The sequence below is a fragment of the Heloderma suspectum genome, chromosome 2 (genome assembly GCF_057233095.1).
Source record: "Heloderma suspectum isolate Gila_16-S chromosome 2, 16-S_ref, whole genome shotgun sequence".
NCBI lineage: Eukaryota > Metazoa > Chordata > Lepidosauria > Squamata > Helodermatidae > Heloderma > Heloderma suspectum.
This window is the reverse complement of record NC_139459.1, coordinates 17267515-17295198: the sequence shown is the minus strand read 5'-3', so window position 1 is coordinate 17295198 and position 27684 is coordinate 17267515. Positions and strand designations below refer to the sequence as shown.

The window sequence follows — 27684 nt, the reverse complement described above, 5'->3', positions numbered from 1 at the left end:
CTCCTTTTTACCCTTTTTGAAGATAGGGACAACGTTAGCCCTCCTCCAGTCATCTGGCACTTCCCCCGTCCTCCATGATTTCTCAAAGAGAATAGACAGCGGTTCTGAGAGTTCTTCTGCCAGTTCCTTTATGACTCTAGGATGCAGTTCATCTGGCCCTGGAGATTTGAACTCATTCAAAGTAATGAGGTGTTCCTTGACCATATGCCTGTCGATCTCAAGCTGCAATCCTGCCCCTTCAGCCTGTACTTCGCCTTTGCCAGGGGGGTCATAGACCCTCTTTTGGGAGAAGACTGAGCACCTCTGCCTTTTCTTTGTCATCTGTTATCGTTTTGCCATCCTTATTTAATAGCTGAACCACCATTTCTTTCCTCTGCCTTTTACTATGCACGTAGCTGAAGAAAGCCTTTTTGTTGTTTTTAACATATCTTACTAACCTCAGCTCATTCTCAGCTTTAGCCTTCCTGACGCCATCCCTGCAATTCTGTGCTATCTGCCTGTACTCTTCCTTTGTTACTTGGCCTTCTTTTCACTTCCTATATGTGTCCTTTTTTGTTTTCAGGTCATCCCTAAGCTTTTTGTGAAGCCACATTGGCTTCTTCTGTTGTCTTCCACCTTTTCTTCTTGTTGGAATTGCTTGTGATTGTGCCTTGAGAATTTCCTTTTTTAAAAGCTCCCACCCATCTTGGACTCCTTTTCTCGCTAGCATCGCTTGCCATGGAACCTTACTGATCATTGTTCTGAGTTTATGAAAATCAGCTTTCCTAAAATCCAGGGTACGCTTTTGACTACACTCTGCTTTTGCTTCCCTTAGAACCAAGAACTCAAGTACAACATGGTCGCTTTCCCCCAGAGTTCCTGTAACTGCTACTTTATCCACTAAGTCATCTCTGTTGGTTAGGATCAAGTCAAGGATAGCCGATCCTCTAGTTCCTTCCTCTACTTTCTGTAGGAGGAAGTTATCCGCCACACAAGTCAGGAATTTCCTGGAGGGGCCATGTTTTGCAGAATTTGTCTCCCAACAAATATCGGGGAAATTGAAGTCCCCCATTACTACTACATCATGCTTCCTTAAAACATTGGCTATTTGCTTTTCAAAAGTTTCATCCTTGTCTTCTCCTTGATTGGGTGGCCGGTAGTAGACTCCGACCACCAGGTTCCTTTTATTCTTTGCTCCATTTATTTCAACCCAGATGCTCTCGATGGGGCTACCAAGCTCCTCCTCCTGTATTTCTGTGCAGAGATATGTATTTTTCACATACAGTGCAACCCCACCTCCCTTTCTGTTCCTCCTGTTCTTTTTGAACAAGTTATATCCTTCAATTGCTGTATTCCAGTCATGAGAGTCATCCCACCAAGTCTCAGTTATACCTATCAGGTCATAATTTCCCTCTTGTATTAAGAGTTCAAGTTCGTTCTGTTTGTTTCCCATACTCTGGGCATTAGTATATAGACATCGAAGACCATGTGCTTCATAGTCTGGCTTTCTTCCTACATGTGTCTGAAGACTATTATTGGGCGCTATCAGAGCTGTTCTCTCCATTGCAGTGCATGCGCCTATGTCCATTGTTACCCCCAACATTACATCTCCCTTCCCCGTAGGATTCAGTTTAAAGCCCTCCTGATGAAGTTCTTCATGCTGTGGCCAAACACATTCTTCCCAGCCTTTGTGAGGTGCAACCCATCCCTAGCCAACAGCCCATCTTCCAGGAAGTATAGCCCATGGTCCCAGAATCCAAATCTCTCTCGTCAGCACCACCTTTGTAGCCAGTCATTCACCCAGAGTATTTTTCGTTCCCTTTCTATCCCTCTTCTAACTACTGGAAGGATGGATGAGAAAACTATCTGGGCCCCAAAGTTCTTGAGTTTCCTTCCCAAAGCTTCCAAGTCTGACGTGATCTCTTTGTAGCTCCGCTTGGCGGTATCATTTGTTCCCACATGGATGAGAAGAAAGGGATACCTGTCAGTGGGCTTTATGAGTGCAGGCAACCTTTCAGTCACATCTCTAATCTGTCCTCCCGGGAAACAACATACCTGGCGAGTCCATGGGTCTTCGTGACATACTTGGGTCTCGATCCCACGCAGCAAGGAGTCTCCCACTACTACCACTCTTCTCTTCTTCTTCTTGTAGGCCTGGGTTTCATCGCCTCTGTTTGACTGACCTTTAGCCTCTTGCTTACTCTCATGCAGGTTCCCCTGTGATTCTTCCTCTGCAGGCTGTCCTCCAGTCTCATCCACAAGTACCTGGAATCGGTTCCACAGCTCCACTGCTTCCACTGGTGCAGAGTGGCGTCTAGTTCTTCTTCTCCTAACTGTCACCCTTTTCCAAGGAGTATCCTCTACTCCATTTTTCTTCACCTCAGCATTTCCCACTGCCTCATCTTGCTGTTGCTCTTCAAGCTTCTGGTCTGCCCTTTGCTGCTGTAGTTCCCCCATTCTGTCCAAGAACTCTTCGTGTTCTCTTATTCCCCGGAGGGTCGACAGTCGCCGCTCCAGTCCACTTACTTTTTCCTCCAGCAGCGTGATCAACTTGCACTTGTTGCAGGTGTAGGCCATGTTGTTCTCAGGCAAGAAAACAAACATTGCACACACCTTGCAGGTCACCACCACTGGAGAGTCTTGTCCTTCCATAGCCTCTTTTCCCTTTTTGTGTCTAGCTTTGTGATTGTTCTAGACTAGCCTGTGCCTGCTCCTCTACTCAGTAGAGGTTAAAAGCAGAGTCCCACTGGTGTGAAAGTGTGTGTTACAAGACAAATAAATGGAAAAAAGTTAGTTAAAATAAAAAATAAAAATAATTAAAAAAAACGTTAGGGGCCTCCCCCTTAGCCTCCCCTGCCGAACTCCCCTGCCCAACTCCTGTTTGCTCCCCCTGGTCGCTCGCTCTCTGGGAGCTTGCCTGCTTCTGTAGTCCCTGGACCAGCTGGAGCAGCTTGCTCCGCTCTGCTCAGCTGGGAGGCGGGAAACAGACTCTTTATTATCTTTATCATTATCTCTTCTTCCTCATGTAATAACTTGTCACTTCTTGCAGCAGAGGCAGTAGTCAATGATTCTGCCTTGGTCCCATAAAAATGGATAAGTGTTGGCGAAGGGCACAAATCTGGCTTCTGGAAGCAACATTAAAATTGCCAATCTCTCTATAGTAAAGGAGCTTAGGACAGCAAAGTGAAATAGTCAAAGAACCATCTGGGGGAGCAGATCTTTATTGGTGCTGTAAAAGCTGCTTTGGAGGACTTATTTTGATAAAATCAAGCAATTACTGAGTTGTTTTGTATTAGAAATTACTGCCTTGGCTAACTTTTTGATTTAACTCTTACTTTGACTTTTAGATGTCGGTTATATTCCTAAACCACAGTTGGGCAATACTGTTTATGACAGGGGTGGGCAACCTGTGTCCCTCCACATGCTTTGGTCTGCAACTCCCATGATCCCTTACCATTGAATATGTTGGCTAGGGCTGATAGGAGTTGTAGGCCAAAACATCTGGAGGACCACAAGTTGCCCACCCCTTTTTTTAATTAGGACCAACCAAAATGGCACAAAATAGTGAGAAAGCTTTTGAGTTTTCCAGAACTCTTAATCAGGTTGGATGCCACCTCCTGCTTTGTGTAGCATCCAATCTAAGGAAGAATTCTGAGGAACTTGAAAGCTTGCTCACAATTTTGTGATGCTTTAGTCCCAAGAAAGATATTACCCATCTGTCGGTTTGGGGGCTTTCCTTATGGCCCAAGACTCCTGCCTTTGCCTTCTGTGTTATAGTCATATGGACTGGATAACCAAGTTTTAAGCTGTAAACCTGTGCACACTTTCCCGGGAGTAAGCCCCATTGAACACAGTGGAACTTATATTTGAGTAAACATGCATAGGGTTGTGCTGTTAATCTCCTTTCCCTTAGTAGCATTTTGAATGCTTTGTATTATGTGAATTCAGGATTTCTGATGCTTTCAGACAACAAAATTGCTGACTGGGCCTGGGAATAAAGTGGCTGGGTTGAGGGTGGAAAGACAACACTAGTTAAGATTTTCAGAATCATTGAGTTGTATTAAATAAACCCCAAATTAAAAGTTATGAAAGAGTAGATTTTTCTGCACTAGAAATAGCAGGTGAATATAGGGAGCTGTATTATGCTCAGGGCCAAAGTAGATGTGATATTCATGTCTTTAGCCCTTGTTCAGTAGTTCGCTTGTGCTGTCCCATTCCTTTGAAAGAGACTTCCAGAGGAGAACTTCAGACAGATTGTACCCTTAGTTCACAACATGCACTCCATTTTGTGCAGTACAACAATTATTTATATAAAGTGTGTCACTTCTGTGTTGCATCATTTGTCTCTTTTGGACATATTCTACTGATCAGCAACGAAGCTTTGGATTTTATTTGCAGAGTCAGTGAAAAACTGCTGCATCTCCAAATTAAATCTGGATTGACAGCAGATGCCTATTAGCATTCCCCTTCCCCTGGGAAGCAGCAGCATAAGGATTTGTAAAAGTGTTCTCCAGATTTGCTTGAGTTGCTTTATGTGATATGGTTGGTTGGCAAGAATATGTCATAGAGCCATAGGGATGGAAGGTGCAGAAAGGTCAGTTAGGACAACCTTCCTGCTCAGTGCAGGTTCTGCATTTTGGAGGGTGAGGGCCCTTGGGCAAGTTGCTCTCAGTGTGCCCACCTCCTCCTTCTCACCACTGTTGTTGCTGCTTATCTGCGTGCCTCTTGCTCTGGGTCCAATCTACACAAGGGATGGGGAGTTTCCTGCTCCTCCTTCCTCCTCTCACTGCATGGTCGCTTGGAGAAACATTGGAAGTGACCTTAAATTGGACTTCTCGGTTCCACAACCCCTCCGCAGGGGTGGAGGACCCATTAAAATGGTCCACCCCAGGCGTCTTATGGATCCAAATGGATTCCTGAACACGCTTGGGGATTCTCTGGAGCACGCCAACGGCCACTCGGTCAAGACTCTGGTGGGTGGCTGGAATGCTGCAATCACTGGGGCATTAGATCGGGTGGCTCCGAAACGCCCTCTCCCCCTGAACAGGGCTCAGACTGCACCATGGTTCCATCCGCAGTTACGAGCTCTGAAACAGGAGGTGAGACGGCTAGAGCGCTGGTGGCGGAAGTCTCGCTCCAAAGGCGATCAGATACGGGCTAGAACTGTATCTTCAGCCTATCACATGGTGGTGAAGGCAGCAAAAAAGGAATATTATGCTGCCTCTATCGTGTCTGCAGAGTGCTGTCCCAGGAGGCTGTTCCAAGTGGTCCAGAGCCTGGTCGGTCCTGTGGCTCCTGAACCACTGGAGCATTCTAAGGCCTCCTGTGAGGCCTTGGCAAGGCACTTTGCAGATAAAATTGATTGGATTAGGAGTGTTATTCTGTGTGCTGTGGATACAGTTAGTGAGCAGGAGGCGGTCTGTGGCACACCGGTTTTGTGGGATCGGTTCCAGCTTCTTCCTTCTGATGAAGTGGACAAGGTGCTTTCGCCTGTAAGGCCGACCACCTGCTTACTTGATCCTTGCCCATCTTGGCTCATTATGAGCTGCAGAGAGAGGTTGGGTGAGGGGATCAAGGCGGTGGTGAACGCCTCCCTTGAGGAGGGAGTGATGCTATCAGCCCTCAAGGAGGCAGTGATAAGACCGCTTTTAAAAAAGCCCTCCTTGGATCCCCAAGTTCTGAACAACTTTCGCCCAGTCTCAAATCTGCCATTTTTGGGCAAGGTGATTGAGCAGGTGGTGGTGATGCAGTTGAAGGCACACTTGGAAGAAGCCGATTATCTAGATTCATTTCAGTCAGGCTTCAGGCCTGGGCATGGGACAAAAATGGCCTTGGTCGCTTTGGTGGATGATATGAGGAGGGCTCTGGATAGGGACGAATGCTCCTTCCTTGTTCTCCTCAACCTCTCAGCGGCTTTTGATACCGTTGACCACGGTATCCTCCTGGACTGCCTGGAGGGGTTGGGCAATGGAGACACCGTATTACGGTGGTTCCGGTCCTTCCTCTCTGGCAGGTACCAGAGGGTAGCACTGGGAGAGGAGGTTTCGAACCCGTGGCCACTCACTTGTGGGGTGCCACAGGGTTCCATCCTCTCCCCGATGCTATTTAACATCTATGTGAAGCCGCTGGGGGCTATCATCAGGAGGTTTGGGGTGCAGCGTCATCAGTATGCGGATGATACGCAGCTCTACCTCTCGTTCAAATCTTCACCAAGATTGGCTGTAGAATCCCTGTCCAAATGTCTGGAGACAGTGAGTGGCTGGATGGGGAGGAACAAGCTGAAGCTGAACCCTGACGAGACCGAGGTACTTTTGGTGGGAGACAAGAGGATGTTGGGGGATGTTGACCTGGTGTGGAATGCGGTACAGTTACCCTTGAAAGACCAGGTCCGCAGCTTGGGGGTCATCTTAGACTTCCAGCTGTCCATGGAGGCTCAGGCATCGGCTGTGAGCCGGACAGCGCTGTACCAACTCCATCTGATACAGTGGCTGTGCCCCTTCCTTCCCGACCATCTGCTCCCATCGGTAGTACATGCCCTGGTCTCCTCTCGTTTAGACTACTGTAATGCGCTGTACGTGGGGTTACCCTTGAAGACAGTTCGGAAGCTGCAGCTGGTACAGAGCGCGGCAGCTTGCCTGATTAAAGGCAGCCGCTGGCGAGATCACATCACTCCAGTGCTGAAGCAGCTGCACTGGCTACCAGTAGTTTTCCGGGCCAAATTCAAGGTGTTAGTTTTGACCTTTAAAACCCTATACGGTTCCAGCTCAGCTATCTCAAGGAGCGCCTCCAGCAATACCAGATAGGCCGCTCAACAAGATCAGCCTCGGATGGCCTTCTCTCTGTCCCATCAGCCAGGACAGCTAGGCTGGTGAGGACGAGGGAGAGGGCCTTCTCTGTGGTGGCCCCCATTCTGTGGAACTCCCTCCCTAGGGAACTCCGCCATGCCCCCTCTTTAATGAGCTTCTGCCACGCATTAAAAACGTGGTTGTTCAGGCAGGCATTTAGGGTGGGCTAGGGTAATTTTAGAAATGTGATGTTTTTAATGTTGAATTTTATTGTATAAACTGTTTTTATTGTTGTACATCGGCCAGAGTGGCTGGGTGACCAGCCAGATGGGTGAGTAATAAATTTAATAAATAAATAAATTGAGTCAGACCCTTGGTCCATCTAGCCCAGTATTGTTGACACTGACTAGTAGCAGCTCTCTAGGGTTTCAGGCAGGAATATTTCCAGCCCTACCTGGAGATGCCAGGAATTGAACCTGGGACCTTCTGCATGCAAAGGCAGGTGCTCTGTCACTGAGCAGCTCTGGGGTCTCCAGGAGAACAGGTAAATATAGACAGCGACAGCAAGGAGGTGGAGGAGCAGGGCCAGGAGCTCCAGGGATTGGCAGTGAGCCCCTAGTGAGGTGTGGGCCTTGGCAAGTGCCCAGCAATGCCAACCCCTGACTCCAGCCCAGTTTCCGCTAAGAGGCGGGAATGTCCATTCAGCCCTCGTATTTTACACACACACACACACACACAGTGCCACTGTTGATAAGCGAGTGGGGCACCGCGCCAGCTGAGCCAATCACTCTCAGTGACACATGCATGCAAGCCAAGAGTCAGTTTTTAGAACTGTTCCTTTAAATGACAGTGTTTTTTCTCAAAGGGTCAGTAATTTTTATTGGGTTTTTGTTTTTTGGGCTTCTCACTTGGGCAACGACTAGTCCAGCACTTTCATAAGTTCCTGTAGCTGGTTCATAAGACTCATTATGAAAGTGCCACATGAAAAACGTTGTTGCAGATATCTGTGCCTTGTTTTTTCCCCCTATTTGCTTAGATAGAGAGAGGGAGATTAGATATATGAGACTGGGAAGGCTCTGCCTGGAAATCTGAAGGGCTGCTCAGTTCTGTTGCCTGCTCTGAGGCAGAATCCTGCATGTCCAAAGCCAAAGATGTTTTTTTTAAAAAACAATTTATTTATTTATTATTTCATTTCTATACTGCCCAATAGCCAAAGTTCTGTGGGCGGTTCACAAAAATTAAAACCAAAAAGTACACAGTAAAACAATACAAAAATATAAAAGCATTAAAACCACAATATAACAATTCAGCCAGAATAAAACCTAGCAGCCGTGCAGAGATTTAAAACACAGATTTAAAACAGCAAAGCTAAAAGACTAGAAAGCTAAAATACTACAATGCCTGGGATAATAAAAAGGTATTCACCTGGCGCCGGAAGGAATACAACATAGGTGCCAGGCAAACCTCACTAGGGAGGTCATTCCACAGCTGGGGTGCCACAGCAGAAAAGGCCCTCTTTTCTGCCCTTCAGCCAATATTAGCCACATCATACAGGACAAGGAATACATTTAGTGCAGGCACATCCATGGGCATCTGCTGAGGTCCACACCCCAGCAAGGGGCCCACCACTTATCCCCAGAACCCCCTCATCCTGCTCCTCTTTCGTGCTGTTGCACCTGTTCACCTGCCCTCTCTAAACAATCATCTTGCCCTCCACCCCAACCCCAACCCCCAAATCTTGAGGCTGCACTGTGCAGGAGTGAGCAACATATTACATGCCATATGCTCAAATCGTATTCTTCGTTCTTTATTCATTCATCAAAAATTGCACATCGCCTTTTCAGTGATAACACCTAAGGCAATGTACAATAAAAGGGCACGATCTGGGCTATCCTATGCAGGGTGGCTGGAGCACAGAGGGGATCCCCTCCTCCATGCTCCAGCTGCCCTGCATTTTTGCATAGATGGGCCATTTTGCCTGTCTAGGTACAGCTTCAGGGAGGGGGAGGGAAGGGACCTAGAGACCCAATAGGAAGGTGCATAAAGCAGCTTCCATGGTCTCCTCCCCTCCCCACCTCTGGGACCACTCCCTTTTCCCTGTCTCCGCCCTCCTTTTCTGAGTGTGGAGATGTAGGCACCACAGACAGAACAGCAGGGGTGGGAGAGGGGGCAGGGAACACAGTTTCTGGGAACTGAACAATCCTATAGCCCTCTAGACAGCATCTAGTGGCCATAGGATTGCTCCCTAACAAGACAGGATCCAGAAAACAGCAAGAGAGAAACAGATATTCACATCAAAGAAAACTAAGGGTGCAATCCTATGCACGTTTAGACAGAAAAAATCATGCAGCTCCTGGCATTCCCCAGCCAATCATGTTGGCTGGGGAATGCTGGGAGTTGTAGGACTTCTTTCTATCTAAACATGCATCAGATTGTGCCCTACAGTGGAAAAACTGGCTGGTTCAAGACAGCAAGCCACATAGACAAGGATTGGGACAAGGCACAGGCTAGATCCTAAGTAGTGAATGCAGCAGTAATGGGGATTCCTTGCTTTGTCAGTCCAAAATGCTAAAGATAGGAGGCTGTAACATTATTCTTCCCTAGCCAATCAAATACCAGGAAAGAGAGGGTGCTAACAGGCCTCTTCTCTCTGCAGTTCTTTCAGCCAGTCTTGGGCAGTGTCATTCAGGACCACCTCAGAAGTGGATGTTCTCCAGAAGCTGTAAGGGAGGAAATGTGAGTGACACAAGCTTCCTCTCCACACTTCTGGATCACTTCTGAAGGAGAATTCACACCTCCCTTCCTTCACCCCAAACCCAGAAGTAGGAAGCGTGGGCCAGTCACTCTTCCTGTCTTGTTGCTTCTGGAGAACATCCAAAGTGGTCTTCAAATTCAGCCTATTGGAAGGCCCCCTTGACAGGTGGGCTTCAGGAGGCTGGGGGACCATTTTTGCCCCACTGGACCTTCCCCACGGGCCATGCTCAGGGCTACCAAAAACAAGCATCACTGGTTTGCTCCTGAAAATTGATGGCAAACAGCTAAGGAAGCCTAACGTGTCCAAATCTCACTTGTTTTCAAAGTGAGATTTGGATGCTTTCAAGAGAAATCCTGTGGACCCTGGAAGAGTGTCCCAGGGAACATAGGTTTGTTCGGAGTCCCTCTCCTGAGGCTGTAGACACTGCTATAACCTTGGAAGGGGGCTTCTGAGTTCTGTTTCTTCTCCCCCACTCCCTTGCAGCTGCTGTGGAAAGAACTGCACTGGCCCCTTCCTGAGGTCACAAATGCGGCCTCGGAGGGAAGGAAAAGGGGGCATTCTGATGGGCAGGGAGTGGAGCAGAGAGGCCAGGACACAAGAAATCCTACGTATTTTTTTGTATCCTATATATTCTTGTATCTCCAGCCTTGGCACTGCCCCTACCAGCATGCCTTCTCTAGATGGGCTCAAAGGTCTGTCTAGAGGAAAATCTTGTAAAAGGAGGATGGAGAGGCAAAAATCACCTCTGTCATTCCTCCCGCCCTGCTGGCAGCAGCCCAGCAGAGCATCAGATACTCAACAGCCTCCGAGATTGAAGGCTTCCTTCTAAGGGGGGGCATAATCTATAGGATTGTGCTCTTAGGCTTCCTTAGCAGTTTGCTGGCTATTTTTCACCGCAAACCAGCCATGTTTTTGCTGCCATCACCAGTTTTGGCAGCACAGTAGCAGGGGACAGTGAGGGCCACACGTTGCCCACCCTGATCTAAACCTTCAGACTGTGTATTCTTTCTTCTGTTGCACAACTATACATCTATATAACTACTATTTTCTAACTTTGTTTTATGTCTAGACAGGTATTTTTCTAGATATAAAACTATGTATTCCTTTTGCATATACCAGCCTTCCCCAGATGTTTTGCATTTCAACTCCCATCAGCCCCACCTAGCATGACTAGTAGTCAGAAATGCTGGGAGTTGTAGTCCAAAACATCAGGAAGACACCAGGTTGGAGAAGGCTGAGATACACAGTGCATGTAAAATCTACTATCTATGTATTCCTCTGAAGACTTTCTTCTTTTCTCTCCTTACCTGTGACTCAGGGAATCTTGCGAGGAAGCACGGACACAGTGGAGCAAGAAACACTTGATGGAGGTGTGTGAAGACCGGCTGGCCCAGCTGGCCCTGAAGGAGGAACTGAAGAAGCAAAAAGAGAGGGAGGAGGCAACTTTTGCAGCTCTCTGGGAAGAGGACAGGTTGGCTAAGGAGAAACGGGCCATGGAGGAAGCCCAGAAAAGATCACGTCGGGATGACGCCATGATTAACATGCTTAACACCCAGAGAGCTGTGGCAGAGGCCCAGAAGGCAGAGGCGAGACGACTGAAGGAAGAAGAGGCTAAGTTGATGGTAAGGTAGCTGGTTCCCTACTTGCTGTTGTGTGAAGGGGCTCCTTAGCACAGACAAAGCAGGTTGACTTTGCCTTGTTTTTGCTAGCTGCCAGGGGCCTTTCCCACCTAATCTGCTTTTGGAAATCATAGATAGCACAATCAGTGTGCCATGGGATCTTTGGGAGTTATTTAAAGGCCATATAGTCCAGCTCTTTGCCCAAAGACAGGACCAGCACATGAGGAGACTGCCTATGCAGTCCAGATCATAGTGTGCCACAAAGAGTAGGAAATCAGAGATGGACTGCAAGGTGACTGCCTAACATTGGACCCCCTGTGGCTCAAGCAAGTGAGACAGGATGCGCACAACAAGCCTCTTCGTTTCCCCCATAAGGCTTATGGGCCAATCTGACATGTTGAAATTCTTTTCAGACTCCAGTTGTAGCAGTCATAAATATGTAAGCATGAGCAAAATCTGACCATTGAGGCATTCCATTGCATGAAATGCAGGTCTGTGTAACACAGTGTTCAAGTTCTGATGGTCCCTGATGCCCCAGAAGGTAAAGGGAGGAAATCTTCATGATGCTAGTTGGAGGATGGCTTTCCTGACCCCAGAGTTAACCATCCTGGTTAGGGGATGCTTATCCCTGTGCAACATTCTCACATCTCCTTACACTCTTGTTTGGTGTAGCTCCCATCTCCGTAGGATTTGGGGAGGTGTTGCTTCAGCTACCCTGGAGTGGGAAGAGTTGGAGCATTGTCCCAGTCAAATTGGCTTGTTGATTCCCATCCTGGTAAGCAGCTATGGCTGATCAATGCAGAAAACTTAGCTGTAGTTGACCTGCAGCAAAGTTGCTGCTATTTGATCAGGTACATAGGAAGCTGCCTCGTACCAGCTCTGACTACTGATCCTTCTAGCCCACTATTGGTTACTCTGATTCGGGAGCAGCTCTCCAAGGTCTCAGGAAGAGACCACTCCCATCACCTGAGACCTGGGAGTGGGGATGCCAGGGACGGAGCCGCAAAGCATGTCTTCCACCATTGAGCTACGGCCCCTTCCTTAAAAACGTATGAAGAGCCCTGCCGGATCAGACCAAAGCTTCATCCAGCCCAGTGTCTTGTTTCCCACAGGGGCAGCCAGTGGCCCTGGGGAAGCAAAGAGAGGCAATAGCCCTCTCCCACTATTACTCCCTAGCAACTTGTACTCGGAGACGTATTGTGACTGAACTTGGAAATTGCATTTGGCCATCTTGAGTAGTAGCCGTTCATAGGCTTATGACAGGACTATGCTCGCCCTCTGCGTGCCCCCCACAACAAATCAAGTATGATTGATCTGCGCCTTGAGGATAATTTTGGACTCTTTAACATTCCTCCTGCCCACCCTCCTTTGTTCCAGACCTGTGTGACTCAGGCTTCATTGGGGTCATTCTGGAATGAGTAGATTGTGGATCACAGCCCATGGGGGTCAGTCCATAGACACAAGTGCTGTGCTGCCCCCAGGGCTGGTGGGTCGGTAGTCTCAGATCATTTGTCATGCAGGAATTAAAACAGGGGTGGGGAACCTCAGGCCCGGGCACCAAATCCAGCCCTCCTGGAGTCCCAGTCCGGCCCTCCGGGTTGTCCAGATGGCCACACCTTTTCCCTCAACCACCAATCATTTGATAGTTTCCGTTTCTGTGCAGTATATTCCCCATTCTAAAAGCTTGAAATGCTTCTCCCAAGGCTTAGAGCTGTAAGCTACTGTATGCTGGGTGTGTGTGTGTCTTTTTGGTCCCACCCCTTTTCTCTTTGGCCCTGCCCACCACTGGAATGTGGCCCCTGAGAGCGTCTGCAAAATTGAGTTCACCTCTAGGTCTGAAAGAGGTTTCCCACCCCTGACTTAAAACCTGCCCTTATGTCAGATTGTCAGTGCTTAAACAGTGTTTCCAGTCTGTCAGGTTGTGCTTTTCCAACTTGTGCTTTTTCAAAAGTAAATTCAAACCACAGAATAATTTCTAGGGAAGACGCTATCCCCAAATGACCTAATGTAGCCAATTGTTTCCTTGAAAATGTTAGCTGATCCTCTTCCCGTGGTCCCATGGCAGATAGTGCTATGACTGACATCTCTGTAGAGCTTCCGAAGCCTTAACATGTGAGGTGGCTCATTCCATCTGAGGTGAGGATAAGCAACAGCTTAACCTTTCTCTCGGCGTCTTTCCTTGCCTTGGTGTGATGATGTACATGGAGGCTGACTCATACGTAATTTAACCAAACCCTACATGGCTCCAGGTCTCCCTACAAGTGGAGGTGATAAACAAGTCGGCAGATAGTAGTACCTCCCCTCTGCCTGCTGTGACTAGGAAGCAAAAATAACCCTCTCTAGGGAGCCCAGAGTACTCGAGGCAGCTTCTAATCTGCTGCTTATGTTCGCACTGTCTTTGAATACCCCCAAGCACCTTCCTTCAAGTCAGGAATGGCTAGCTTCTTCTGCTTGAGGGGACTAGGCTCTCCCTAGCCCAGCTGCTTGGGGGCTGGAATGTCATCATGGACCCCTCCCAGCTGGAGAACCTCCTGACTCACTGCCCATGCAAGCTGGAGCACCTAGCAGGAAATGATGGTCAGTCATTGCATAGCAGTTGTCCCTCCTGTTGAACACTGAGTGGCTCATCTCAGAGGCCATCACAGATGCCTCAAGGATGACCTCCCACTTCCTTAGAGAGGGGCACCTGCTAGGTACAAAGCGGTGCATCACACTTCTCGCTTGAACTTGCCTTGCTGCTGCTTAAGACACAGTACAGTCCAGATTGGGGGGGGGGGTCGTCTGGTGGGTATGTGAGTGGTGCTGCCTTTGGGCAGGGGGCATGGCTGGCTGGCCTTCTTGGCCCACCCAACCCCCATGATTTTGTGCCATGCTGGATGGTGCTGGATAAAATGAAGGCATTACCCCAACGCCTTTTACAGGTGCTTTGGTGGTGACAGGGTAGATGGGCTTAAATTTCAGGTTTCAAATCTGAATAGTGAGGGGAAACTAGATGGATTAAGAACTTGGCCTACTGGAAAGAGAGGTGAAATTGACTTGCAAGTACATCTTCTGTCAATACATGTGTTTCCTATCTTTCTTACAGGGAGCTCAAGGTAGCATACATGGGGTTCCTAGAAGGTCTTGTATCCAGGCACTGACCAGGATACCCAAATCTGTTCGGCTTCATCTTTCAGATTATGCCCTGAGCCTACACATACACACACACACACACATACTTCCTTACAAGGCTAATGCTGTGGTACTCTCTAAAACGGTCCTGCACAATTTTTGGCCCACTCTGGCCATTTATTTACAAGCCAAAGGCCATTACAAATTTTTGACCCATCAAGCTGAATATAGTGTGTTATTGTGGCTTTTTGTGATTTGCCACAGCTTAAAAATCACCCATGTTCTTGCTGTCTCAGTCGGGCAACAAAACCAGGAGGCTCAGGTGGGCCATCATACATGACAGTTGGGCTGTGTTTGGCTTGGGTGGGTCACAGACTATGCAGACTTGCCCTAAAGGCCTTGTGCAGATGTCTACTTGGACTGAGACCAGCTGTCCAGTTTCATACCCACAACACACACAATGCGCAACAAGTATTTCCAGTGTTCCTTGTTTCATTATGCTAAATCCAGCCCATTTCATTGGAAGTTATAAGGTAGAAGGTGTGAGTGAACAATCCCTCTCTCTTGCCATTATTGCAGGAAGAAGAACGGCAGCTGTTAAAACTGGAAGATGAACGTGCTGAGATGGAGAGACGGCGGAAGCTGAGAGAATGCAGAGACACGTTGCTGGATTCCATGAAGGAGAAGAACAGGCGTCTCAACAAAGCAAAGCAAGACGAGTTGGCTTTAGATATGAAGATACTGGACCGGGCTCTGCAAGAATCCCTCGAGGACACCGAGGGCCAAAAGCAAAGGAAAGTAAGGCCAACAGCGAATTCAGGTTGTAGGCTAAATGCAGCAACTCCCAAATGGCATGTCATGGCCAAACAGTTGTATACTTGAAACTTAGCAAAGTAAACGGCAAAACATCCATCCCACTCCTGCACATCCATGTTGCCATGACTAGCAGAGTGGCTGGTACTGACACAGCTGCAGCAGCAACCTAGGTTGAGCAACTGAAGGGATGCCTGCTCTGAAATGCTCCCTGTCGATCTGACTGCAGGACTCTGCGACAGTATTTCAGGCTTGGGAGGATGCGGCAACGTGGCTAACCCCGTGGTAGCGTGGGTGGCTCTGGGGTAGCTTTCCAGGGCCCTGCCCTTGTCACACGTCCTGAAAAAGTGACAAAAAGTGTTTTGAATGCAGACGTGTGGACCTGCAATCCGGACACGTTTTAACCCAGTGGTTTTTGAACTCCCTAACCTCAAGGGAACCTTTCCACATAGCTTTGTCTGCCAAGGTGGAATCCCTCCATGTCAGCCACAGAACTCCTTGCCTTGCAGGGGATTGTGGGGTGCATTTTAGGGGGCCCTCTCCGTTTCTGCAGCACACCAGCTAAGCTTGTTTGGTGGAATTGCTGGCCTGTATAAATGGAGAATATGCCCAACTCCGGCCTGTGGGTAAGATGGGAAACAGTGGGGAAGATGACTTTGGGGTCGCTTCTCTGCCATTAATGATCTTGTCACCGAGGAGGCTTCAGTAAGCTTCTAAGGCAGCTCAGGTTCAAGAGCAAAAACAGTTTGGTAAATTCCATTTACTTATTTGAGGGTTTATAATCTCACTTTTTAAAAACGTCCACGAGTTCTCCAAGCAGAGAACAATATTTAAAGCAAACAAAATTTACATTAAACTTCCGAGGCAGTAGTGAAATATGAATCAGCAGCATTATCTTAACAGCAGGGAGAATAAAACAAACCCAGCTAGACCCCATTATCATGCTTGGAGATTCACAGCTTGCCCCAAAGCAAAGGCTTTAACAGATCATCTAAATGGGCTAAGCTCTTGGATATGGAGGATGCCAAGTAAGGTAAGGCGTCTTCCAGAACAGGCAAACCATAGCCTGTTTTTGTGCATTCTCTTTTAAAAGAGCATGTGGAAAGTTAGTCCTGGTTCGTACGTCCACCAACCTCTCCACATTGCAAGGAACCTTTCGGTGCCTGTAATATCCCCCATCCTGCTGTCTTTTCTCTTCAGGTTGTCACAGAGGTTGTCACAGGCCAGGATCTCTTCTCGTTCATCCCAGAGTGCAGGACATGGAATAGTGGGCTCAAGTTACAGGAAGCCAGATTCTGGCTGAACATCAGGAAAAACTTCCTGACTGTTAGAGCAAGACGACAATGGAACTGATTACCTAGGGAGGTGGTGGGCTCTCCCACGCTGGAGGCATTCAAGATGAGGCTGGACAGCCATCTGTCAGGGATGCTCTGACTTCGGTTCCTGCATTGAGCAGGGGGTTAGACTTGATGGCCTTGTAGGTCCCTTCCAACCCTACTGTTCTATGATTCTATGATTCATCCATGGCTAAAAGAGCTGCGCTGCTCACTTGCACTCCTGAAACTGCGGGGAGGGGGTTGCCAAAAGGAACAATTAAAGTTCTGTCTTCTCCTCCTCCTCCTCCTCCTCCTCCTCCACCACCACCTCTGGTTTTAGCTGTTCCCAGCATCTTCACCTTTAGTACAGAGGAAAAATAACACCAGCAGCCAGTGTTTGTTCATCGGGCCAAAAAACGTGAGGCCGCGCACTGTTGTGAAGAAGAGTAAATGGGACAGCAGAAGCAGTGGCTCTCTCTTACTTAGAGCAAGGTGGCGACGGGTGAGAAGAGGAGGACTTGGCTGGGCTTAGGAGCTGTGGGAACTACAGCCGCTGAGAAGCTTCCTTTTACATCAGGGGTGTTGAACCTCTTTCAGCTTGAGGGCCAAATTCCATTTCAGAGAAGCTCTCGGGTCCCATCCCGGTGGTGGGCAGGGCTATAGGCATAGGGGGCAGGACCAAAATACCAGCCTGTTTTATCTTAAGGCTCTTACTGTCAGTAACGAAGCCTTAGGAGAGGCATTTCAAACATTTATAATGGGAGAACAATGCACAAAAGCCAGGAAACCACCGGACAATCCGTGCTCAGGGGAAAGCAGGGGACCAAGGGAAGGGGAAGTGGCAATCTGGGGAACTCCGGAGGGCCAGAGTGTGTCTCCAGGCGGGCCAGATTTAGCCCATGGGCCTGAGGTTCAACACCAGTCCCTGCCAGTGGACAGACGGTCAACCCATCAGCCTCCCTGCCAGACACACACCAGTCAATTCACTCAGTGTGGACCACACCACAGAAATAAAAATGGCTAGACACACAGACCAGATGAATGGGCATCTAGGAGGCTTACTGACTGGCTAAGGGTACAGTTCGATCAGCCCCCAAAAGAGTAGGTTGTGGAGGCGTAAGAAGCTATTCTTCAGTTTTCAAATATTGATCTGGGGAAGGCTGAGGAGCTGATGGAAACTTTGAAATTGCAAACCTTTTAGCATAATCTGTTTTAGATATGGAGTGGTATACAAATATTGTAAATAAATAAATATTATATTTATTATGATTATTTAATTACTTTTCTATACGGCCCCATTGCTGAAGCTGTCTGGGTGATTTGCAGAAGTTAAAACATTAAGTACAATATAAAAAATGAATAATCAGTGGCCATGTTAATCAACATTTCATCAACCTAGGGCTTCTGTTGTAAAATTGCCCTTTTTCTTTTTTCTTCCTTTTACAACTTGCCCCTTGTCTTCTCCATTTTGCAGAAAGAGCTCTTGAAAGAGCAGCAGATGTATCAGGCATACCTGGCTCAGCAGATAGAGGAGGAGAAACGTCTAGAAAAAGAAATGGACAAGCTGCGGGCAGAAGAGACGGCAAAAATGTGGGCAAAGAGGGCCGCGAAGGAGAAGGCAATGAAAGAGGCCAGGGATCGCTTACTGACAGAGGTCCTGGATACGAGGCGGCTTCAGGTCGAGGAGAAATGTAAGGACTGTTGGGGACACGTGATTATCTACAGGTCCAGTGTGCCTCCATCTTATAGCATTAGGACTGTGATAGAGGAGGCAGAATGCTAAGTAAGGCCATGTGTGGGCTGGGTTAAGGAAACAAAGTCAAAATTCTGTACCAAAAAAGGCTGGATACTTCAGCCTGTGTCAGTCATGCAAATTAGCCCATGTTTGTATAATTTGTATAATGAGTTCTGCTTCTATGAATCATGGATGAGGATAAGGGGTAGAAAACCTGGTGCCTCCAGATGTTTTGAACTACAGCACCCATCATTTCTGATCACTGGCCATGCTGGCTCATGTTTACGGGAGTTGCGGTCCAAAACATCTGGAGGGCACCAGGTTGCCGTGCAAAGCTACTGAAAAACTTACTCAGCTTTCCCTCTGTCCCCATCCATGGCTTCAAAGATGTCACCAGTCATCGTTTGTTTGCTATGGAGCTTACTTCCACAGTCACAAGGCCTAGAAACTTGCTTTTATAACAAAAATGAAAGTTGAGATCTCAGGTGTTGAACTGTGTGTCCACCATGTTCTATGCTTATATGGTGCCATCTTGGGATACACTGAGCCTGGCCCATAAATAGGCCTTCCCCCCACTCCAAATTTAATCAAGAATCCCCCCCAACCCTGAATCAGCCCAGCTCTTACCATATACCCATTGTGGGAGTATGTGTGAAAGACAATCCAGAAGGCCTTTCGTGGCTGAGAGCTAGCATGGTGTGAGAGCATCAAACCGGGACCAAAGAAATAAGGGTTCAGATCCTCTTCAGCCACAAAGCTCACTGGATGACCTCAGCGTAGTCTACCTCACTGGATTATTGTGAGGATAAAATTGAGGGGAGATCTATATATGCCACCCAGTTCTCCTTGGAAGAAAGGTAGGATACAACATACGTACAATCATTGTAATAAAACTAGCAGAAGGAACAGGGGTGGAATTACTCAGAACAGGCATTTAATCACATTTACTTTCCAGTGCAGAGAAATGCCCATGAACAAGAGGCACTTCTACGGGACAAGGAGTTGTTAAATGCAGCCATTCAAGAATACAACCGTCTAGAAGAGGAAAAATACACAAGGTAATTTCTCTGGGCCCTGTCAGCAGAGCCGATTATGCTCCATGGTGGTTGCCCTTTGTAGCACGGTTGCCCGCTTCCCTTGCTTACCTCTGTGGGGGGCTGTGTCCATGCATCCCCAGCTGCAGGAGTGAGGTGGAGCTTGGTGCTGGATGTTTGGGCCTGGAGTCCCAAAGAGATGTACCTGTAAGGGTCCTAGGAAGAGAAGTCTTGGCATTCTGCTCAAGTTCCCATGTGAGTTCTGGAGACAAACTGTTTGTACAAAGTGCTGCCTTTGTGTGCAAAGTGCCCTTTCTTCTTGTTTCTGCTCACCAGAGTCCTCCCTGCTCGACATGAGACTGAGAGAGAGAGCACAATCCTCACATGGTCTTCCTGTGTAGGGTTTATATACTGGTGGTGGTGTGCTGTGATTGGGTGCTGACCTGTGTCATATCCTATGGTCTGTCTTGACAGTGTTGGGCAGGGTGACCTTTGTTGCAGGGGCAGCTATTTTTTAAATTACTTTTCCTCCCCCCTCTATTAAACTCATTGGGGGGGGGCATTCCTTATGCCAAATCTGGAACTGGGGTAAAGTTGCTGTGCCAGTGGGAGCATGGTCATAGTCTGGAGAAGTACAGCATATGACACTTGTGCTCTTCCCGCCCACATCCCGCCCATGACTCAGCCTCGTTTAGCCATTTTGCTGGCACATTTGTGCCAGGGCAGTGGCTGTACTGGTGGAGTGTTCTGCTGGTGGATCTGAGGAGTTGTGGTGGTAAATCTATTGTGAGAGTTGCGCTGGTGAATCTGTTGTGGTGGCAGTGTATTTCATGTTGCGCCAGCATAGTGGGGCTTCTGCCATTTATGGGAATTGTACTCCAACACATACATACATACATTTATTTTCATTTATAGACTGCTTTATCTGCTAAAAAGCCGCTGTATAACAGTTTAAAACAATGAACAATAACACAGTAAAAACAACAGCATTACAAACAGTAAAAAAAACAGTGAAACATCAAAACCATGTATTTTAAAAGGCTAAATTAAAAAGATCTGTCTTTACACCTTTTCTAAAAGCAAAGAGAGTAGGGACCAATGATAGCTCTGGAGGGACTGCATTCCATAGTTTGGGGGTGATGCAGGAGAAAGCCCTTTTTTGCATGCCCAACAGACAGGCATCTGTGGGCATCTCCTTCAGATCTTAATACCCAGGTGTGTTCATAGCAAGATAGGTGGACTCTTATAGCCATGTCTTAAACCATTTAGCGCTTTAAAGGTTAAAACTGATGCACTGAATTGTGTCCGGTAAGCAATTGGCAACCAATGCAGGTCTTTTAAAACAGATGCAATATGGCTGTGAAACTGTGCACTGGTTAGCAGCCTAGCTGTTGCATTTTACATCAATTGAAGCTTCTGGACACTCTTCAGGGGTAGCCCCATGTAGTGCACATTGCAGAAGTTTAGTCATCTGGAAGGCAGCAGGATGGGGACTGAGAACCCAAAGCTTCACCTCCAGAGCCTCCAGTATTGTTAGAGGTCCTGATCTGAAAGGCACATGCTGCAGCAACCATGTTGAAACTAAACAGATCTGCATCTGGCTGTTGCCTGGCTAGGAGGCTACCTGGGAACCACCTGCATCCCCATTATGCCACCTTAAGTTCTGTTGATCGAAGAAAGGGGGGATATCAGTGTAATAAAGAAGTAACAAACCTCTGTGCAACCAGCTGCTCTTGTGCCTCAAAGAGTTCCTCCTGGGGGCTATTTTTTAATATATTTTTTGGATATTTTTTTCGATGGCCTTGTAGGCCCCTTCCAACCCTACTATTCTATGATTCTATGATATGGTACTACAAGTCATCTTTGAGGCTGACCTGCAGGACAGGAAGATTGCTTGCCGATAGTCTGAACTCTGTCATTATAGTTTGATGCTACAAAACAGGGCAGACCTTCAAGGGCATTTGCTTGGAGGTTTGGCTGATTTAAGCGGACTCACAGCACATCTGCCTGGTTCCTCTTGTCATCTTCAGAGCTGCTACTTTATAAAGCTGTCAGCAGTTTCTGACCTAACTGGCCATCACCTGCTACCTTATTATAAGAAAGGCAGAGTGTTAAATTGATCAATGTGATTGGATGGACTTCTTCAATATCAGTGTTTTTAAAACAAACAAGCACAACCCTCTTCATCACAGCAGTCTTATGCAACTCAGGGCTTTTATACCAGCTACATTTCATGGGATATCTCCAGGGACCTCGAGTGCTGTTTGCACTTCCTTCTAGTAGTGTACTTTATTTGGGCTCTGTTGTCAGGGTATTCTCTCCAGGAAAATGAGTGTCTTCCTAAAGTTACTCACACTCTTTCCAGTGTTCCTCTTTTCAATGGCAGCCATTACCATGGAACATTTGAAATGGCAGGTAACTGTGCTCACTTGTGAGTAGATGTATTTATTTCACTTCTATTTTGCATTTTAGCAAGAAATCCTGAAAGCTTGCCAAATCCTCTTAAGGAATGCCTGCCTGCCTGCCATCCCTTTCAAGCTATGGGCTAGTCAATTTCACTTAAAAAAAGACTCCTCTAAACCTTTCTTCAGCTTTAGAAGTAAAATTGATAGATGGTCTGTATGCCAGGAAGGGTTGCCCTCTGCTGTGCTAAAAGACAGGGTGGAGCCTTCCTTAGTTGGCCATGCTAGGGCTCTTAAAGTGATTTCTCCGTCGCTCTTTGCAGGAAGTTATGACGTCAAAGAAGGGCTCGTGGAGAAGAGAAGAGCAGTCATAACATAAATCATGGTGTTGCATCAGTGCAGCCAATAAAGATTACATCGTTGGCTGTCTTGTTACTATATAAGTGTTGGTGCACTAATCGTTCCTCTCTTTTACCACACCTCCCAGGTTGTGCTGAGAACACCTGCCATTGCATTAGTGTCCTGCCACTTGCTTCCCCCATGGTTCACATCTCACCTCAACCATAATCTCGAAAGGTCTCCTTTGGGCCGGCCGCTGTTCTCTTAGCCCTGAGGTTTCCACCTGCAATATGGGGGATAATAATCTTGGGCTTCCATATGGAGCCATTATGATTACAAATATAGTATATGCAGAATGTATTCAAAGCCAGCTCTGGATTTGAGGAGGGCCCTGGTGAAGTGCCCCTTGGTGCCCCCCTCCTACTTTAGTGTCCCCATGCTGGTGGGCTCAACTACTAGTGGTAACAGCAGCAAGTAGCAGCAGTGCTGCAGTCTGTGCCGAATGCCTGTGAGCCGCCCGCCACTTTAATTACCCACAATGCTTCCAACATGGTCATTCCAGGGCATTCTGGAAAATTCAAATGGGGTCCAGATTTGGCTTGCAATGCTACATCAGGGGCACTGTGGGTAATTAAAATGGCTGGTGAATCCAGCAGCAAAGAACAGAAAACCTAGGGCTGGTGGTGGAATTGGTTTGGGGCATTGGTGCTCTGGCACCTGCCAAAGGATGCCAGGTGCTGATGTTGACCCTGAGTGCATTTATTTTATTACAGTTATATCCCAGCATTCCAACAGAGATCTGAAAGAGCCATACATTGGGTGACCAGGAGGTTTCCCATCATGGGACTGACCAGACCTGGATCTGCTTAGTTTCAGCAAGGTTACTCCATCCTGTGTCTTTAGACCATGCCTTGGAATGCATTGAACACTTGGGAGTGCTAAGTGTTTTTGTTGCTGTCAATATGCATCACATCTTATTATGTTACCTGCAGGCGTTTACAGCAAGTGAAGGAATATCGAGAAGAACTCCATGCTCAGATAGATCACCTCAGGCAAGCCCGCGATTTTGAGAAGGAGGAGGCGCGCCGTGACTATGCATTGGCACTGGAAGCAGAAAGACTTTACCAACAAAAGATGGCAGATGTCCTTTCACGACCTTACATGAGACTGAAAGATCTCCATCCTTTACGAAGGCAACTAGCCTGTAGTTCTCAGTCTTAGAGCTGATTTCCTTAAAATATATATGCACTTGTAATTCACTGCATTAAAACTGTTTAGTGGCAGTTAAAACATGCTGCTTGTGCATGTTGACTGATAGGAAGAAAGAAGACTTCCTTAAAGGCCACATGTTTTTCCAGCTTTTATTTTTGGTCAAGCAGAAACTTCTTCTTTTCTCTCTCTCTTTTGAAATGCTGTTAACAGTTTACGTTTTAAATAAAGAATATTGCATGATAAAACTAATTAAATTCAAAATCTTAAGGAACAAAATTGTAAGTAAAACTTAAAATAATGCCTGTAGGCAGGGCTGTTCCAAGTTATTTATATATTAAAAAATGCCCTTTAGCTCACATTTAAAAGCACCCCATTCAGCATCTGTTAAATTACCCCTCCAATTTGCTGCCAGAGCTGGTGGTCTGTCTGTCTGTCTGTCTGTCTGTCATCAAGGTAGGGTCAACTTACAATCTGTGTATATTCTGCCAGCATGTTCGTTTGTAGGACAGGAATAGCTTACACTAGTAAATGGATCCACAGAAATTAAGGTTTTGGATAAAGCCAGTAGAGGCTGGTAGCTCCTATTTCAGTGAATCTGCTCTGGATTTCAGCCAGAATTCTAAAGGAGCTATCCAAAGTGCTGAGCCCTATCCCCCAAATGGGTTCAGGACCTTGGGTAGCTGCTTTAGAGTTCTCGCTGGTTCTGACTGAAACCCACAGCAGAATCACTGCCCCACTGAAATAGGAGCCACCAGGCTCTACTGGATAAAGCTTTGCTTAATTAATTTTTGTGTGTCCAGTGCAGGAGCAGTCACAATCTGGGGACAAGTGTGTGAATCATGCACCAAAGCCAGTTCAACCTACTAAAAAATCTGTTTTACAAGTCAACTTGTGTTCATAGCAGCTCCAAGAAAGCAGTTGAATATATTGCCCCAGACTACCCAGACTATTTCAAAGCATTCCTAAAATGCCTCTAAATTTGTAACCAGCAGAGCAGGTCATTTTGTGCATAATTTTCATGCCAACACTAAATATTTCCACATCCTTAATCCTATGATGCCCACCCCCATCCTTCATCTCACCCATTGCTGTAGCGAGTTGATTGAGTTACATCCATTATAAGCTTGTTTTGAGTCAGGGGTTACTCATGCTTCAAAATCTTAAGTGGCAATGATTAATCTGTTTTCCAATGGAATGATATATCAGCAAGCATTTAATATTTAATGACTAACTGTATATACTTCACATTACAAAATCCCTTGGCAGCTTATCTGAAACTTTACAATACCTGTGGGAGTCTCACAAACAGGTGAGATGACTTACAGTGTAATAACCAAAATCTAGCTGTCAACATTAGAAGCAAAGGTTTGCTATCATATTCTCCCCCTCCCGCATTCCGCCCCTGTTTCAGTCCCAGTTACGGTAACACACCTGAACCAAAATATCTTCAGAGAATAAACAAGTGTGCTCTGAACTCATAGCCCCAGTGATTATAATTGGTCCTTGCTAATTAATTTATGAAGGCTGTAAATCAGGGGTGGCAGATCTGCACCTACTCATAAATAGGAACACAGGAAGCTGCTGTATACTGAATCAGACCATAGGTCCATCTAGGCCAGTATTGTTGACACTGATTGGCAGTGACTTTCCAATTTTTGGGGCACAAGTTTTTCCTTCCCTATCTGGAGATGCCGGGGATTGTAATGGCTCCAGGAGTGTAACTAAGTCACCTGTAGTTTTAGAGGGGCCTAAAGATCTGTAATGCTTGGCTTAGGTTCATTATAAGTGCAATTTCCTTGCTAGTAGGCCTCTGAGTATGTGAGATGAGTCAAAGGTCTATAGCATGGCCTCAGCAGATTCCATGCTAACTAGAAGGCTATTATCTTATCAGGGCTTAGGATGTACCTGAGAAGTGAGGCTCTGTTTAGGCTATGTTTACAAGTGGGTGTCCTGGGAAAGTTCTGATTGTTTTCCCTCTGAACAAGTACTGTTAGTCTATGCTGGGAAAGTTGCAGATGAACATTAATTAACGCTTGCTGCTGTCATGTTGCCTCACTGCTAACATGTATGGTATAAAACCCATTGTACCCCTTGGCTCTGAGTTCAGAGAAGCTGTCTGATCCAACCATCGGGTACGCCTGTGTGCTGTAAGTACTCAATAAAGTCTCCTTGTAAGCAAACCTGGATCTGGCTTATCACTATCTCGGCACCTCCAAACCTTAGCAGCCCACAGCCGAGGCTTACAGGGATCCAACCTGAGACCCTCTGCATGCAAAGCAGGTACTTTACCACTGAGCTACAGTCCCTCTGGGTAATTTGCAGTAGATCAGCAAGGATTTCTGATTCCCAATTGTTTAGCAACAGCAGCAACAAAATGGCTCCCCTCCTGCCCAAGGAAGAGACCTAGGGATAACCTGGAGTGGATTTTTGTGTGGATGGGGTGTGAGCTCCATTCAGTTCCGGGATTCAAAACAAATTCCTGCACTCAGAATCCTTTAATTTGAAGTGTAAATTTTTTGCACCAGTCTCCAGTTGGTGGATTCTATTATGAAGTATACTAAAGAATAAAGTAGATCCTGCAAGCCTGAAGTCTGCCCACCCCTGCTTTAAATTAACTGTTGCTGGATCGGAGAGCAGGGGGGTGGAGCTCTGAAGCTAACTTACACTGTTTGACCGTTGATCCATCTAGCCCAGGGTTACCTGCTCTGTGCTGGCTCTAGTTCTTCAGGGTCCCAGGCAGGGGTCTTTCTCAGCTGCCCGACCAAAGATCCTTTTGATTAGAGATGCTGGTAAATGAACTTGCATTCTTGTGCATACAAGGCATTTGCTCTATCACAGAGCTACGGTCCCTCCCCCTAAACATATAGCCTACTTTTAATTAAACACTGCCTCTTCGTTAATGGTTTTTAAGTGCTGCTATTTTAATAATTTGCTGTTTTATTTAGAGCGTTATTTTTTTTACAATGTGAACTGCCTTGATTACAGTCTCTGTAGAATGGTGGGATTGTAGTTGTTGTAGTATAAATAAGGCAGGCTCCTGCTGTCCCCTTGGCAGCACAAAAGTCTTGGGGATTCCTTGAGCATGCCAGGCAGGGGCTTTGGTTGGCAGCCAAGCAAGAGCTTTGGCAGAGGAACTTACTTCTCCCCTGGCTATAGTCAAACTCCCTCAACACTGATAGACTGACAGACAGACAGATGTGCAGCTTTCCTTATTTCTCTCCTTCCTCATTTGCCCTTAGCTTACAGATCCTTGGGTTGGTGGGCTAGGAAAGAAACTGGAGGAAGCTGGTAGGTCTTGGGTGGAGCTTGGAAGCATCTAGCACAGGGGTGTGGAACATAAGGCCCTCTGGATGTTGCTGGACTGCAGCCCTAGCCAGCATAACCAATCTTGGGAATGATGGGAGTTGCAGTCCAACAACACTTTGAGAGCCACGTGTTGCTCTTCCCTGCTGCAGTGTTCCATCCTGGCTCAGCTTCTGAGCTGCTAGCTGAGTCAGGATGGAACCTTACAGCAGGCCAGAGGGAAAGCCACGAAGAACCTAGTGGGTTACGGGTAAAGCCCGTTAGAATCTGGTTGGGCCTTGGAGAAATGGGAATATACTGGCTACTGCAAACTGCAATACTGGTTGTTGTTCAGTCGTTCAGTCGTGTCCGACTCTTCGTGACCCCATGGACCACAGCACGCCAGGCCTTCCTGTCCTGCGCTCTCTCCCGGAGCGTGCTCAAGTCCATATTCATTGCAGCAGTGATGCTATCTAGCCATCTCATCCCTGCCGTCCCCTTCTCCTTTTGCCTTCAGTCTTTCCCAGCATCAGGGTCTTTTCCAGAGAGTTTTCTCTTTGCATTAGGTGGCCAAAATATTTCAGCTTCAGCTTCAGTATCTGTCCTTCCATTGAGCGCTCAGGATTGATTTCCTTTAGGACTGACTGATTTGAATGTAGTTTAATTGGTGCAGTGCCAGCTCCAGGTTTTGGTAGTTCCTTGGCCAAGCAAGATGCACTCAGTTGGGTCTGCCTCCTCCTCCTCCCGGCCATTGCTCATTTACTCCCTCCTCTAGCACCCAGAGGGCCTTGGCAGGTGCCCAGTAATACTGACCCTGCTGCCAACCTTGCTGGTGAGAACAGTATAATACTGGCTGGTTGGTGCCAACAGTGGTTCCTGGTCCAGCTGTGCTTCCTGCATACTTTACATGTACACTTGCAAGACCAATCCTGCACATGTTTGCACTCCCCCTAAAAGACCAAGTGCTCAGTCTGGGAGCCCTCCTGGACTCTAGGTAACTGGGGAAGCTGTGGCTGTGGTGTCCAAGAGTGCTTTTTACCACCTTAGGCTGGTGCACCAATCTGGAGAGGGCGGACCTTGCCTCAGTTATCCATGCACTAGTCACATCCAGGCTGGACTACTCTAATGCGCTGTACATGGAGCTCCCTTTGAAGACAGTTGAGAAACTTCAGCTGGTGTGGAAAGCGGCTGCCCAAATATGGTGGGGGCAAGGCAATTTGATCACATAATGCCTATACTGCACCAGCTGCACTGGTTACCAGTGTGTTTCTGAGCCCAATTGAAAGTGCTGTTTTTGACCTT

The 27684-nt window shown here is 47.1% G+C and overlaps 1 protein-coding gene across 1 annotated transcript in view; it reads left to right on the top strand.

The window, feature by feature from the left end:
• Nucleotides 1–25278, top strand: part of CFAP53 (cilia and flagella associated protein 53) — a 31908-nt gene extending 6630 nt beyond the window's left edge. The window contains exons 4-8 of the mRNA XM_084832020.1: nt 10838–11141; nt 14829–15047; nt 17853–18069; nt 19069–19171; nt 22881–25278. Coding sequence (XP_084688146.1) covers nt 10838–11141; nt 14829–15047; nt 17853–18069; nt 19069–19171; nt 22881–23109 — 1072 coding nt within the window. The 3' untranslated portion in view covers nt 23110–25278. The remainder of the gene's footprint in view (nt 1–10837; nt 11142–14828; nt 15048–17852; nt 18070–19068; nt 19172–22880) is intronic.
• Nucleotides 25279–27684: the final 2406 nt, after the last annotated feature.